The 14,383-nt window shown below is 43.6% G+C and overlaps 1 protein-coding gene across 2 annotated transcripts in view; it reads right to left on the minus strand.

The window, feature by feature from the left end:
* MTCL1 (microtubule crosslinking factor 1) overlaps positions 1,282–14,383 on the minus strand; it is a 102,510-nt gene continuing 89,408 nt past the window's right edge. For both annotated transcript variants that reach the window (XM_021386461.1, XM_021386462.1), the window contains 3 exons: positions 11,976–12,007; positions 9,090–10,641; positions 1,282–2,493 (listed from right to left, as the gene is read on the minus strand). In XM_021386461.1, coding sequence (XP_021242136.1) covers positions 2,284–2,493; positions 9,090–10,641; positions 11,976–12,007 — 1,794 coding nt within the window. In that variant the 3' untranslated portion in view covers positions 1,282–2,283. The remainder of the gene's footprint in view (positions 2,494–9,089; positions 10,642–11,975; positions 12,008–14,383) is intronic.

Consider the following 14,383-nt stretch of genomic DNA (forward strand, 5'->3'; position numbering starts at 1 on the left):
GGGGGGGGGCGGACAATGAAATATGCTAACAGCGAGGGTTTGAGAGATGTGTGAAGAAAATTCGTGCATGATAGAAGCATTGCTGCCCAGGAGCAGCACTGGACACTGCTTTGTTTGACTGGGGCACCACACAATAGGACTTTTCAGTCACTGCAGGACACAGTAAGCAGCAATTTTCATAATGATAATCCTGAGGTGGACATCTCAATTTCAGCTTAATAGCCATAGTCCTAAATTGTGGCAGAAATAAGACCTCAAGCAGCTGGAACCTGGGAGCTGACCCAAGAGCTGGGGTTTGCTCTCATCTAACAGCTGAATTAAAGTTCCTCGAAAGCCAGCAGCAGGACAGGATGAGAGGGACTTAGCGCTCGGCAGAGCTAACCAGGAAGGCTTCTAGGGATCCCAGATGGTGCTCTTAAATAAATGAGCATCAGAAAGCCTTGGCAAGGGAAATCAAGTGGGAATGAGCCACTTCAGCTCTGAGATAACTAGTCAGAGCAGATCTGACGCTTCCAGAGAAAGTGCACAGCCAAACAGATGGTGCCAGACAGAACATACTGGGAAGTTCCACCTCTTGAGAGGGCACTTAGTTCCCAATGCTAGCCACCAGTTTCATGCAAGCCCAATGTGGACATGACACAAACTTGCACTAAGACTAGACATGCCATGTTTTTGATACCTCATTAAGCTGGCTGTTTTTCATTCACATGAATGAAAGAATGCAACACGCGATATCACCTCAAGAGGGATCGAGGAGATAAGCCCTGCTATCTCAATTAGCAAGCTATTATGCAAAGTTCAGCGAGGAAATTTGGAGACCTTCCCATGGCCTGAGCCAGTGCTTGCACGAGTCTCTGGGGCACAGTATAATATTTGGCTTTGCCACAGTTTATTTCCTGTTGTAAAATCATTAAGATTGGAAAAGCCCTCTAAGATCATCTAGTCCAGCGGTCAGCCCATCCCCACCATGCCCATTAACCATGTCCCTCAGGGCCACATCCACACAGTTCTTGAACACCTCCAGGGCTGGTGACTCCACCACCTCTCTGGGCAGCCTGTTTCAATGCCTCACCACTCTTTCTGAGAAGAAATTTTTCCTAATATCCAGTCTGAACCTCCCCTGGTGCAACCCAAGGCCATTACCTCTCATCCAGACTGGAACAGGATAAAGACATATTTTCTTCCCCTATGAAAAAGGCAGAGTTTGGGAGCTGCTTCTCCCCACTAAAATGAACTTGGGAAGTACCATCAGAAATAAATACCATGAAGCACTCGACCAACTTGTAAATACTGAGGGTTTTATTTCCACTTCACATGGTCTCTGACAGACTCCTAAACAAGGCCAGTTACAAGTCGGTATGCCCGGAGTTCTCAATGGTTTTCCCAAAACGAAAGAAGTTCTCAGTAAACGCTGTACATAGCCAGTTGAACTGCTAACAATAATTTAAAAACTCCTTTTGTATCGTCAATGCAAGAATACCAACAGTAAAAGTACAGTACAAGTAAATTCACGACAATATTACAGTGGAACAGATGGACTCACGTTTATGTGATGGCAGAAGTACAGTAGCAGTATGTACATGCACTAAAGTGCGAGGACCCAGAGGCATGCAAGTCAAGTATCGTAGGTGTATTTTACAGCTAACGCCATACGACTTTCTGAGGCATTCTTTTTTTACACTTTTTCTCGTGTTTACCTGTATTCCCCTCCATTTCAGCTAATACAATTCTAGTGAACTAGCTTAATGGCTTTCTTCACTACTTAAAAGGTATTGCTTCAGACAGTCGAAGCACCTTTAAGAAACTTACATTTAAAAACTGATAACACTGACATTAAAATAGAATAAAATTAACTTAAGACCCTAGTTTTACATGACGAAACAAAAACAAAAATAACCCAAAAAACCCAAAGCCAAAATTGAAAAAATAACAGTGCAAATATAACCAAAAGGCAGTCAGTATTTGGAGAGAGCGTGAGCACGTGTTCAAATTCCCTTAAAACTTAATTTACATTTTATTTTAAATCTTACTTTATATCATTTTTAACTTTTTTTTTTTGTTAATATACTGTATGTAGAAAAGATGGAGACAAAAATAGTTTTCTCAGCTATGAAAAAAAATTAAGTTATTACAGGCACATTAACTGTTTCACTCTAGAAACACCTCGGTTTCACGGGTCGGACATTCAGCAGCTGCGTTTGAGAACATTCTTTGACCTCCACTATGGGACTTCTCCGTCGGGCCCCCGGTGGAGGCCAGCCCCAGCACGGTGCCTGCAGCCGCTCACGCCGACTGGCTTCCCTGGCTTGCGGTCTCCGCTGGCGGCTCCTTGCCTCCATTCTCCTTCGAGGAAGTCAGGTCTCCGGTTGACTGTGACTGTGAGGCAGTAGGGGAATGTGAAGCCCATCGGGACGGTGGGCGCCGGTTCGCTGGTCTCTCTGGCCGGGAGAAGCAGGGTTCAAGGGACGGGGCTAGTGCAGAACAAGGCAGTTCCTTGGCAGCCAAGAGAGCAAAACAGTGGTTAGTGACTAGTATTAGAGGCCATCTGGATGTGTAAAGAATTAAAAAATAAGTAGAATTCAAGCTAAAGCTAAGCATCTGTCATGTCACAGGACAAAAGCAAGCAGTGAACATCTTTCTGTGTGTGGACTCCAGATCGTTGTGTATATGTCCATGATTTATGGAACAGATAAGGAGAAAATGAAAGAAAGAGGTCTGGGATGAACTGAAGTAGCCGACAAACTTCCATTTACTAATTCTCCCTGAGCTAGAAAAATACATTTGCATGATAGTACCATGATAATGCATGATATGCACTGCATTGCTTCAAGTGCGGGCCAGGTCTGACATTTGGAAGCGAGGTGAAAATCAACCACTGACTCCTGTCTGCCTCAGATTTCAGACTCACATGCAGGAAAGACTTCTTAGCAGAAGAATAATGATTGTAGGACCAGCTGTGACCTTCAGCTGGATTAAGGATGAGGCTTACCTCCAGATTTCAACTTCTGGAACATCACTTCTCACTGCCAGCTGCTTTTGCTTGAATTACAGGAATCAGTGTTACTGTACATTAAAGATGACATTTACAGAAATGGAGGAAAACTGAAGTTATATTTCTCCACCAGTTTTCCACTGTTCAGGCTCAGTAGCCTACTCGTGCTATTAGAAACCATCTGCACTTGTGATTTTTCACCCTGGCACTAGACCGATACCTGCTTCTGGTATTTATGGGCTCTTCTCACTGCACAGCCAGGCTTCCTGCCTGGCTCTCTGTGCTCAATGCATCAAAGCAACTGACTGTGGGAGCAAGCCTGACTTGTAGTGCCAAACTAAAAATTCTGAATTTCTCCGCATGCTTCAGCACTTATCAAAGCAAATCAGAGGAGTTTGTCAATCTATAGATCTGCATACACTGAAGAGACTTAAACATCAGTCTATAAAACAGAATACAAGCTGGTGGTAAATGAAGAGAGAGATCAGGAGTGACACAGTGCAAAAGACAAGCTCTGGCACAGTAAGCCAAAGGGAAGCTAAGGGAGCAGTAGAACAACACAGTAATAAGCAGTGGACTTGGTGCAGTTTCTAACAGAGAAGGGAATGGAGAATATTGGGTTAGGTAACATGATGTGATGGGCAGTGAACAAACATGGTGATATGCCATTGAACATCTCGGTTGGGTTGGGATATTACATGACAGAGAGACTGATTTCAAAGACATGGAGCAGTAGTACTGGAAATGGAACCTGTGCAGGCGCATGCTGTCTGTGGAGAGTGCCTCAGAGGGCTGGGGCAGGGAAGCCTCTGTGTAGGGCTGGAGCTCAGTGTCTTTGAGCAGTACACAACCAGCTCAGCTGCTGCCCATTGCCAGACAGAGCTGTGCTTGTCAGCCCTCAGTACTGGGCAGCAGGAGCACCAGGCGGGCTCTACGCCATGGCTTCAGGCCTACGTGTGCACTATCACTGCAAATCCTTGCCCCTCAGCCCAGCCCTGTGCTGCGAGCGCAGACGTGGCCCTCTCTGAAACATAAACCAGTGTTAACAAGAAACCTGACTCCCTGTCCTTACTTCACCCTATCCCATCGCTCCTAGGGTCTGTGAGAGCTGCCACTCAGTTTTGGAATCTGTATGCACAGCCATACCTACAGGCAGTGCAACGTGATGAATCCAGGCTATGTAATTTGTGGGCTTTGCCTTAGACTCTCTCTAACCAGCAGCTTAAAATTGCATCTTTATAGTGCTGCTTGCTTCTGGCTGCTTTATCCTAGTTTCACAGGAGTAAATGAGAGTCAGCAGTGTGATAACAAAATTTATATCCACTGCTGCCACTCAGTTGGTAAGTGTCTCTAGAGCATGGAATGGCTGGGGTTGGGAGAGACCTTAAGGATCATCCAGTCCCAACCACCTGCCATGGGCAGGGGCACCTCCCACTAGGTCAGGCTGCCCAAAGCCCCATCCAACCTGGCCTTGAATACCTCCAGGGATGGAGCATAACCACAGATGTTGGCCAGCTTGTCCAGAATGGCAGGATTAGGCTCATTATATCTTACTGGTGTCATGCACTTGCCCAGCACAACACCATGCCACACTGCCAGCTTGCAGAGGAGGGACCGGCAGCCCAATGCTGTAGGCATCATGTTGGATGCCAAGCAGGGAACTCTGAGGGCAGATGCTGACTTTCTCAGAGTGTATTAAGGAAAATGTCGGGGGTGTTTTTTGAAATCCCAAATGTCCCCCCTTAACATGTGCAGCTGCAAAAGCTAGCAATGTTGAAAAAATCTGACATCCTAGGGGTAATTTACTTCGATGGTTACTCGAGGGCTGGGTGGAGAAGCAGCACCTCTTAGCCCGGATATGGGAAAGAAGGTTTCAGTTTTAATTTCTAGCTATCTCCTAGGCCTGGCTGCCAGCCACTGTGGCTATGCCTACATGAATAAATTCATAAAACAGGCAGTTTTCTTGCTCTGAGGCTGAGTGGATGGTCCAGCCAGCCAGCTGGCACTGGCCAAAACTGGGCTGGGAGCAGTTTAATGATGAAATGTGACTGTCAGGCACAGGCTGGTGCTTGAGACCCCCTCCCCAGCCCTCTCCACCTGCTTCTACAGATACAGCCTAAGGGAACACAGAAGCCAGAAGCCCCACACAGGAGTGCAAATAAATAAAAATGATGTTAAAAATCTGAATACCTCCCCAACATTTCTGGATACTGTAATCTACTCTTCAATTTTGCCTTTTTTTTTTTGGTAAAGTTTAACAAAAAACCCAACCACACAAATTCTGACTTGTGCGACCTCTCCGTGACCATGCATGCTCCCAAGCCTAAGCTACCGCAGGAGGTAGCAGTTCGGGTTCTCATCCTGAGCACTCCCAGACCATTCTGTACAAAGGACTACACGGAGATGTCAGGTGAGCACCGCTGTAGCTGGGGTCATTTATTTCCTTTCAATACCACACGTATTCAAAGTGACCACTCTCAGAAAGTTCTGGAAACAAGTTAGAAAGGACTTACAGCAGTGAGGCAGGCAGGGTTAGAGTCCCCAGGGGGCAGTTAATAAGACAGTTTGGTTCTGGACAGAACAGACAGAAAAGAAAAAGAAAGCAAGTAGGTTGGAAAGAACTGTTTTAATCAATATTTTTTTTTAAGTGAGGATTTCATGCCAGCAAAGAAGTCTCCAGATGTTACCACCCATTCAGATCATGTTACCGCTGTACCAGAGGGAAACTAATAATAAAAGTAAAGGATAAGCCACCAGCAGAAAAAGATTCAGAAAGGAAGGAAGCAAACAAACCAACCCCTTACAGTCCTGGCACAATCTAGAAGGACATAGCATTAAACAATCCAAACATTTCTACTTAGCAGAGAAAGACATCCGTTATCCTTTGCCAACCTTGATTAAAGCTATGGGAAAAATGACATTACCAGGAAAGAGGAACAAAGCTGTGGTTTTTTTCCTTTGTTTGATTTCGAGAGAGAATTTCTGCTTAGGAAATCTTAAACAGGCAAAAAACCCACTGATATTTATGTTGCTCAGAAGCCACTCTGAAGGTTTCATGACAGCTCTTTGCCTCAGATTTCTTTCCTGTTCCTATTTAACAGTGACTCGGAGAGGGAGACTCAAACTACAGCAGAAGCTCTTTAATATTGACATCGCCTCCCCTTCTCTGCAACACTCCCCCTCCAACACTGAGTAGGTCAGTGGCAAGCATGTGGCCACTGCTCTGCCCTCTACGTGGGTCCGTGGGGACGGTCCTTCCGTAGCGCTGTCTTCAGAAACAGGTCTGAGCCCTCCGACTGGGATGGGTTTGCCACCTCTGTCATTTATGCCCTTGCTAGTCAGAGGAGAAGAATGCTCACACTGCTTTTATGTTGTTAGTTAGGGAAAGTTATTCTGCATTTTTAATGGTAATATTTGTAAACCCCATGATATGCAAGTAAGATAGTGTTTTGGTGAATTAGCTGGGTAAGAGACTTCTAGGTTAGGCTGGGTATGAATTTATTTGTAAGCAGCTCTGGGCAAGTTAGAAAATACAGAGTTATTATTGTTACGTATGCATATACACTCACATGCATACATACATATGTATGTGAATATATAAATATACATAAGAACTAGAATTCATATTGCAGCAGTAATATAAAAGTGAATTGCGTAACTAAAGCATCCAGAAGCTCAAATTAAGAAAAAATCTCCATGCAAGATTAAAAGTCATCAATATACCACGCTATGACTGCAGAAAAAAAGAAGGCGTCCTGTGGTGAGAAGGTCACTTGCCTTGGCCAGAAGCAAACAGGTGATGGAGAAGCAGAGCAGGGGACTGCAGTAGGATGGCAAGGGCAGCACTGACACTGGGTCTGCCCCAAGCACAACCTGCCTCCTCCTCGATCATCATTTGTTGAACTTCTGCGTCCTGCTTTGTACAAAACGTGCTATGTGCAATTTTTTGTGAAGTATAATTTCTGTGGCCAGGATAATTCAGAAGTAACCCAAGGTGTGTGCAAAATCTAAAGGCATTTGCGGTATTGTTTGCAGCAGCGAACCCACACTTCATTAAGAGCATCTCGTAGAGCAGCATCTCACATAGGAAAAGCTAAGCCCATCGTGTGACTGCCCACCACCTTCCTTTTCAATGCACCTGTGCATCCAGACGGCAGTCATAACAACTGGGTAAAAGTTGCAAGGGGGAACAACACTTAGCTGTGAGGCTTGGAACTCAAAAAATTAGGCAGAAGATACTGAGAATTCACAAAGAAGGTCAAGTTTTTGCCAGGCTGATGGTCAATGAGATTTTACTAAACAGCATTGACGTAAATCTCTCCACGCATCAAAATCAGGTACTGACGCTGGTTATATTTTGCCAGCAGCAATTTGTGGTGGTGTGGGATGACATCCATTTATTTACACTTGAGATCTGCTGAGACATTTAAAAGATGCAGGAGGAAATCAAGAGTTTTCAGTGATGCCTGGAAGGCAAAGATGAGTCGAACCTGTAAGAATACAGCATGTACTTTCTAATAAGGAATTGTTGTACATTCCTGGTATTTCAAACTAACAACAAAATACATAGATAGTGAGAAAGAGTGAAATAAATGAGGCTTTAGTTCATTCTGAGGTTTGTGCGCAAAGCTTACTTTCATTCATTATTACTGAAAATGTGCACGTGGGTTTTTTTAATACGTACAAAATTCCCCATTGACATCTATTTAAACTGCACATAGGGAATATATCCTCAGCTTTGGATGCTCTGTTAGGCAGAAAAGATTGTGTCCCCTCAACAGCACCTACAAACGATCTGTTGATCATGTCCATTACAAGCAAGTTGCTTGTATAAGGCAAAATGCAGAACAAAAGCCTCAGCACTCAGGTTCTCACAAGTCCCCCATCTCAAATGTTGATGTTGGAAATGGGGTCTATACCTTCCCTTGAGGCTACCTGAGGCAGGCGTGGTAGGAGTGAACCCAGCAAGGCCCAGGCAGCATTCAGGGGCATCACTGGGGTCAAGGAGGAGCAGGGCCCCCAAAAAAACACTAGGATGCTAAAGGGATGGCATGGAATTGAGAGGATGAATTCTCCTGCCTGTCCTGGGGAACACACTGACCAGCAGGGCATCTGCTATTTTGGTGCTGTGCCACCAGCAAGGGCTGGGCCTAACTCAGCTTCTGCAGGCCTCCTCAGGACAACGCTCTCTTGCACACAAGGTTTACACAGAATCACAGAATTGTAGGGGTTGGAAGGGACTTCTAGAGATCATTGAGTCCAACCCCCAAATGTTCACCAGAAACAAACTTGGTGACTGAAAGAGCTTTGTCAATCATTACACCCTTTTTTTGGTTGATTGATGTAGCACATTACTGGAGATGAGGATCTGACCTCAGTACTTGGGCATATCTGCTGAGCCAGATGATGGCTGTTACACTTGACAGTGACAGTACAACAAAATATCAGTGAAGAATTCTTAAGCACTAAGAAGGTTTGTACTTAGACTAGTTGATTATCTTTTTGTTTCTTTTTTTTTTTTTTTGTGAGGCAGCAACATTCAAGACCAAATGCCATTTAATCACATTCATTCATGCTATTTAATCACATTCACAGACCAGAGCCAAACTTACTCAGATACATCCAGAAGAGGTATGCTGAAGGCCCTGAAGTTTTGGTTTAGGGTATTGTAGTGACTATTTCTCACACAAACTTGCTATCACCCACTATTGTGTAGGAGAAAGAGCCTACCTTTCCATCCAGCATAAAAAGAATTTTAATCAGACCTAGAGACCCTAGAACATCTGTAGTGCACAGTGTGCTTTGCAACAGAAACCCCTTATCCCAGTCATTCAGGGGAGAACCATCTTTATCCTGTAAAGGATAAAGCTCTACTGATACTTTCAAGCCTGATAAGCTGTCCGGATAGAAACTCAATTCTTTAACAAGTTCTTCAGTGACTAATCCAATCTTTTCATGACTGGGACTCGCTGGTGGTACCATACCAGGACTAGGATATCCACTGTAAGCACTCAGCAGACTGTAAGATACCTCATAATGCATTTGATCAAAGGAGAGTGCATTTAGCCATAGGAGGAAAAACAAACAAACTCATTACCTCTATGGACCCTGGATCTACTTTGACAATTTCTCCTGTGCTGTTGTCATTGCTAAGATTTGGTGGGCTGTGTGAAGGTAGCCTTCTCTCTTCCTTTAAGGCATGCTCCAAAAGTTTCTTATTCAAGATCCTGGCAGCATTTTCTGTAAGTGTATACCCTGGAGGAGCAGATAAGTCCTGCCTGATACTTGTCACCTCAGTCCCATCTTCCTTTTGTGTCTCTGTACCCAAACGAAGAGGACTGGGTGATCTGCCACGGGCATTAGTACATGGCTCCTGCACCGGGCCCAGCTCTGGTCTGGGTTCTGCTGACCTGGATCGGCTGCTAGACCTGGGGCATTTTTGGAAGGTCTCGTGAAAGATGGGACTATGGTCAATGATGTTGAACAAACTGGAGAGGCCATCATTGATGGTGGTATGGACAGGACTCTCCCTTGTAGTAGTTGATCTAGCCCAAGCAGACTCACTGAATCCTTTCTGAGGTGTTCCAGGCAAAGTCCTGTTATTTGGCTGGTCTGATTTGGGAAGGATTTTTCTTTGCAGCTTTGGAGAGCCATATTTGGGGGAGCAGCATGTGCGTTCAAACTTAGCCTGGACCTTTTCAATGACAGGGGTGACTTGCCTGCTTCTTATGCTTCTGGATGGTGAAGAGACAGGTGTGGACCCCCCCTTTGGTGTCAGACACTTGTGTGGACTGCTGGTGATACTGCGCAGGGTTTCCGTCTGCAAGCCAACACTGATGGTCTGGGTGGTCTGCGTCCCTGTTGTTCTCATACCATTGGTTTGACATGCGGTGTCCTTAAACTGAGGCTCTCCTGAATTAGAGTTAGAGCGTATCGCATTTCGGACAGAGAAAGCGACCTCCTTCATGTCATCGCTCATGTTTTTGGACATCTCCAAGCTGTGCAAGGGTGAGGCAAAGCCCACAGTAGTGCAAATAGGACGTTCAATGGGATGAAGACCATTCTCCAGAAAATCCTTATGGTGTTTGGTCAGGTCACAAGACCATCTTCCAAACATATCAGAGGAAGGACCTTTTGTCTCAGCAATATTCCCCATAGCTTTGGTCATAGAAAACAGGAAATCTGGCTCCACCTGGTTTTTCCCTTCGCTGCCAGCTATCACTGAGTTATCAAACCTACGGACCACTGGTGGGCTGTGGAAGACCCGAACTCCCATCTTTTCAGTTACACCGTGACTCCTCGTGGGCTGCTTCTGGCAGTGCTCCGGGCTGGTCATGGTGTTGGTTGTCATTGTGACGCTGGTGGTGAGGTACCACGATGAGGCCTGGAAGGGATCTGGAGCAGGATCATTCCCAGCTTTCCCAGATTCTGTCCTTTCTGTCCACCCTTCTGCAGGCTTCTCAGTGCCCCCCCTGGTGCTACTGTAATCCCAGTTTTTGTTGAACTCCTCAATATATTTCAGATCATCAGGAGACAAAGGAGGGGTTATATCATCTTTGCTGCTGGATAAAGGCAAGTTTTTTTCTGGTAGAAATGGAGAAATATCCATCAAGCGCTGGAATTCTGACATGGAAGAAACAGACATCGCCCTGAAGAGAGGAACACAAGAGTATCACTCATAGCCTTGAAAATTCTCACAGAAGTACTATTTTTAACAGAAAACTGACTCAGAAAACTCAACTTTCACTGTCTGTTTCTATACAAAACCACTTTAGCTTTCTTTTCCTTAAAACACACTTGATTTTTTTTTTTTAAATAGCTTTGAAATGCAAGCATTCCTGATGTGTCATTAAAAGTACCAAATGGTTTATTAATGTTTCTTAATTTACTGCTTTCTCACAGATTACTGCTTGGCAAACGTCTGAAATATGCAGCAGTAGGGTGCATTTCAGAAATACATTATCTACAGAAAATGAGTCCTTATGACAATATGAGGCAGACTTTTCAAAGCAAATACAGAGTATTTCTGACTCGCTGTGTTCAGCAAGGCCACCCCCACTCCTGAGACTGCTCGCGTTGCACAGTTGGTGTTTGGCAATGAGGGACACACAGCTGAGGTGCTGTTCAGGCATACTGTACTTTGACAGAAGGGAGTCTCTACATGATAACACTGGATTTTTGTCTTTCCCACATGTCACTGGTTCATACAAATCACAGACTGAGTTGTCCTACTGCTTTGCTATAAGGAAAAATCAAACAACAAAAGAATCTTTCTCAATGGGACTACTTAAAAAACGTAAATGAATATAGTTATGAGAGTCAGCTCAATGAGGTCTCTAAAGCTGGATGAGGACTCAGGAAACGGAGATTTTTATGCAGCAGTATTCTAAAGGATACAGTAAAATCACACTATGAGATTTTAATCAAGTGTACCAGCTGCAGAGTTTGGTTGCATCTATGTTAGTGAATTAGGTGAGATCAGGAGTGCACTTTTGAAGTGAATCTCCTACTCAGATGCTCTAGTTTGCATCTGGGGATAAAGATGACCTGGAAGATGCTCTTCAGAAGAACAGTGAAGACATTCTAGGGTTGGATGGGCATTCAGCCCACAGGATCCGACCAGAACTAGTCCAAAGCAAAACATCCTCGACGTGCAGGGGTATGTCAGGTCCTCAGCACCAACTGTTTTCCTCTACATATCTACGTCTACAGGTCTATACTACTTGCTAACATAGCAGCAGCTTTGTGAACTTTCAGACAGTTTGATCCTTGTGCACTGCAGCTGAATGTGGCCCAAGTTAATCAGAGTAGAACAGGAGCATATTGGGACAAATTAATCCCTGGCTAAATCCATTAATCTGGATTGCCGGCTGATGATTAGGAGGTGGCACAGCTATGCCTGGAGTCTGTGCTTTGGGCACAAGAGAGCCAGAACTCCGGTATCTGACTGCTTGCTGTTTTTTTTCCTGCAAGTTTTATTCACCTTTGAAGATTTCCTTTGTGCGTTTCTTCCTCCTGAAGAAAACAGAAACAAGCAGCGTAAGTCATTTCTGAACCTATTTGTGGCATGAACATTTGGATGTTCTGAAATTCACTTCTAGGTGGTTCCACCAGCCATGTTTGGCTTTAAAAAGCAGCTTTCTCATGTATAGGGAATCTTAAATTGCCTCTGAGAATACTGTTCTCTTTGCACATAGGCAAATGGTCAATCCCATTAGGATGACAGCCTGCACACAGAAAGACTGTATGCCACATCTAGAACAGCCTTGAACCTGTACCTATGGAAAAAAAGCCATTTGCAGTTTATTTCCATTTGCAATTGCACAGGTGTGCTGAATTGGGCAATTGCAAATGGAAGTAAGCTGCAAATGGCTTTTTTTCCACGTGTACAATGTATTGTTTTGGACTACTTATTTGTAAGCTAATTTGTTCATGGAATTAATCTGCTTCATGTCAGAAGCCTTGCTGTGCTGAAATAAGAGATAAAATGTGGTCCTTTGACATAAGATTTCAATATATGTTTTTTAGGAACCAACAAATGGCACCATGTGAAACCCATTAAGCTAGCTATATTAAATGCGTGGGAAGACTATTACTTGTTTCAGAAGGGGAATACCTACAGTTTGCTAATGGCATTAAGATGTTTTTATAGCAATTATTTCCCGTGACAATTAGTTGATGTTTTTTTTTAATAGATATTTCTGAAGCAACTTCTCTGCAGTCATTGTTTTAATTGTTTACATTTCTAACAAAATAGAAAATACAAAATACAATCAGGAATAAAAAAGAGTACTAGAGCTTATTATTTTTATACAAGCTCATGAATTCAAGTACACTGCCAACATAGGAGTGAATTTCTCATAATAATTATCCAAAAAGAGCATTGCTTCACTCAGCAAATGCCCTTCCGGTATTTATCCAGTCAGAGAAAAAAAAAAAAAAGTTTTACTCTGGTGTAAGTCTGGAATAAATTTGTTGGCTTCAGTGCAGCTATTACAGAGCAAATTTGATCTAACTGAATGGAGAATCAGGCTGAAAGCTGGATTGACTTTACTACAATTAGTACCACAAAGAAAACACAGTGGTGAGGACCACTCAGCGGGCTGCAATTGCCTCTGTGCATCCTTAGTAAAGCTATTCATTAAACTCCAATCAGCTTTGCTTGAACAAACCCACTGAGGCAAAATCACTTTGCACAGGTTTTACCAAAGTATGCTTTGAAAGGAAGAAGCTATGCAAATATCACCAAGGACCTAATTTTGCTGCCAACACTTTTGTCAGTGGTGGTAATGTCTGAAAATGGAAAGCATCTGGAGAGATTTCTGTTCTTAACTACCAGACTGAATTGAAAGTAAAGAAAACGGCAATCAGAATGAAACATAAAACACAGATACTTGACAATGGTATCAACATTTTACATGATGCACTTGAATGTGTATGAAATAATCAGCTGAGAAATAATAAACACAAAATCCCACATTGCTCCCCGTAATTTTATGCTACTGGAGGGAGGAAAATCTAATTGGAATGCATGTGCAGCTCCAGCTACCTAAAACGTAAGAACTGCAGCCACATTTCTTGCCTTTCTTAATCTTTTCTTTTTTCTCTTTTTCCTCCCAAAGAACCGGATACCCCCATTAGCTAAAAAACAATGCTATGCATCTCAAAGAAATGCTTGGGTCAAGTTTTTGCAGGCTTACACGTTAAAGACACACTGGTGAAACTTTGTCAGACCTGCAGGGAGTCTGACATCTGACCTGCTGACAGATTTTTTTCCAAAGTGGTCAAATTTTCAAGCTTGAGTATGCAGATATATATTTTACTGAAAAGCTTCTGCTTCCCTGTTAGCTATAAATGTGTCTACTTAAGCTCTGATGTGCTCAGAGCACAGGCTGAACATCTAACAAAACTGTGAAGACCTGGATCCAGTGAGACTAAGAGTGCTATGGAGTAGATTTTAGCAGGACACAGACTACATTCAGTTTAGATGTTGTACTGAGGGACATGGTTTAGTGGGGAAATACTAGTGGTACGTGGATGGTTGGACTGGATGATCTTGGAGGTCTTTTCCAACCTTGGTGATTCTATGATTCTAGAGTACATTCTCTATGGTCCAACAGCATCTCTTAGCACCGTGTTTTGGATCTTGGCAACTTTATGGTGTAATCTGAGGGCAGACACTTTGCTGATGAAGAATAATTTTATTTTTACAACATCTCATCTCACCTCACCTCACCTCCCCCCTCTAATCTGTTTAGGAGGCAGCCACAATGGAGCAACCTGAAGTAGTTCTCTATAGCACTTCAGAGCTACAGCTCCCAGTTTCTTACATTATAGACACCAGCCTGATCAACTCCTAACAAGGAACAAACCCCGTTTGTTATAAATTTG

The sequence above is a fragment of the Numida meleagris genome, chromosome 2, assembly GCF_002078875.1.
Source record: "Numida meleagris isolate 19003 breed g44 Domestic line chromosome 2, NumMel1.0, whole genome shotgun sequence".
NCBI classification, from domain to species: Eukaryota; Metazoa; Chordata; class Aves; order Galliformes; family Numididae; genus Numida; species Numida meleagris.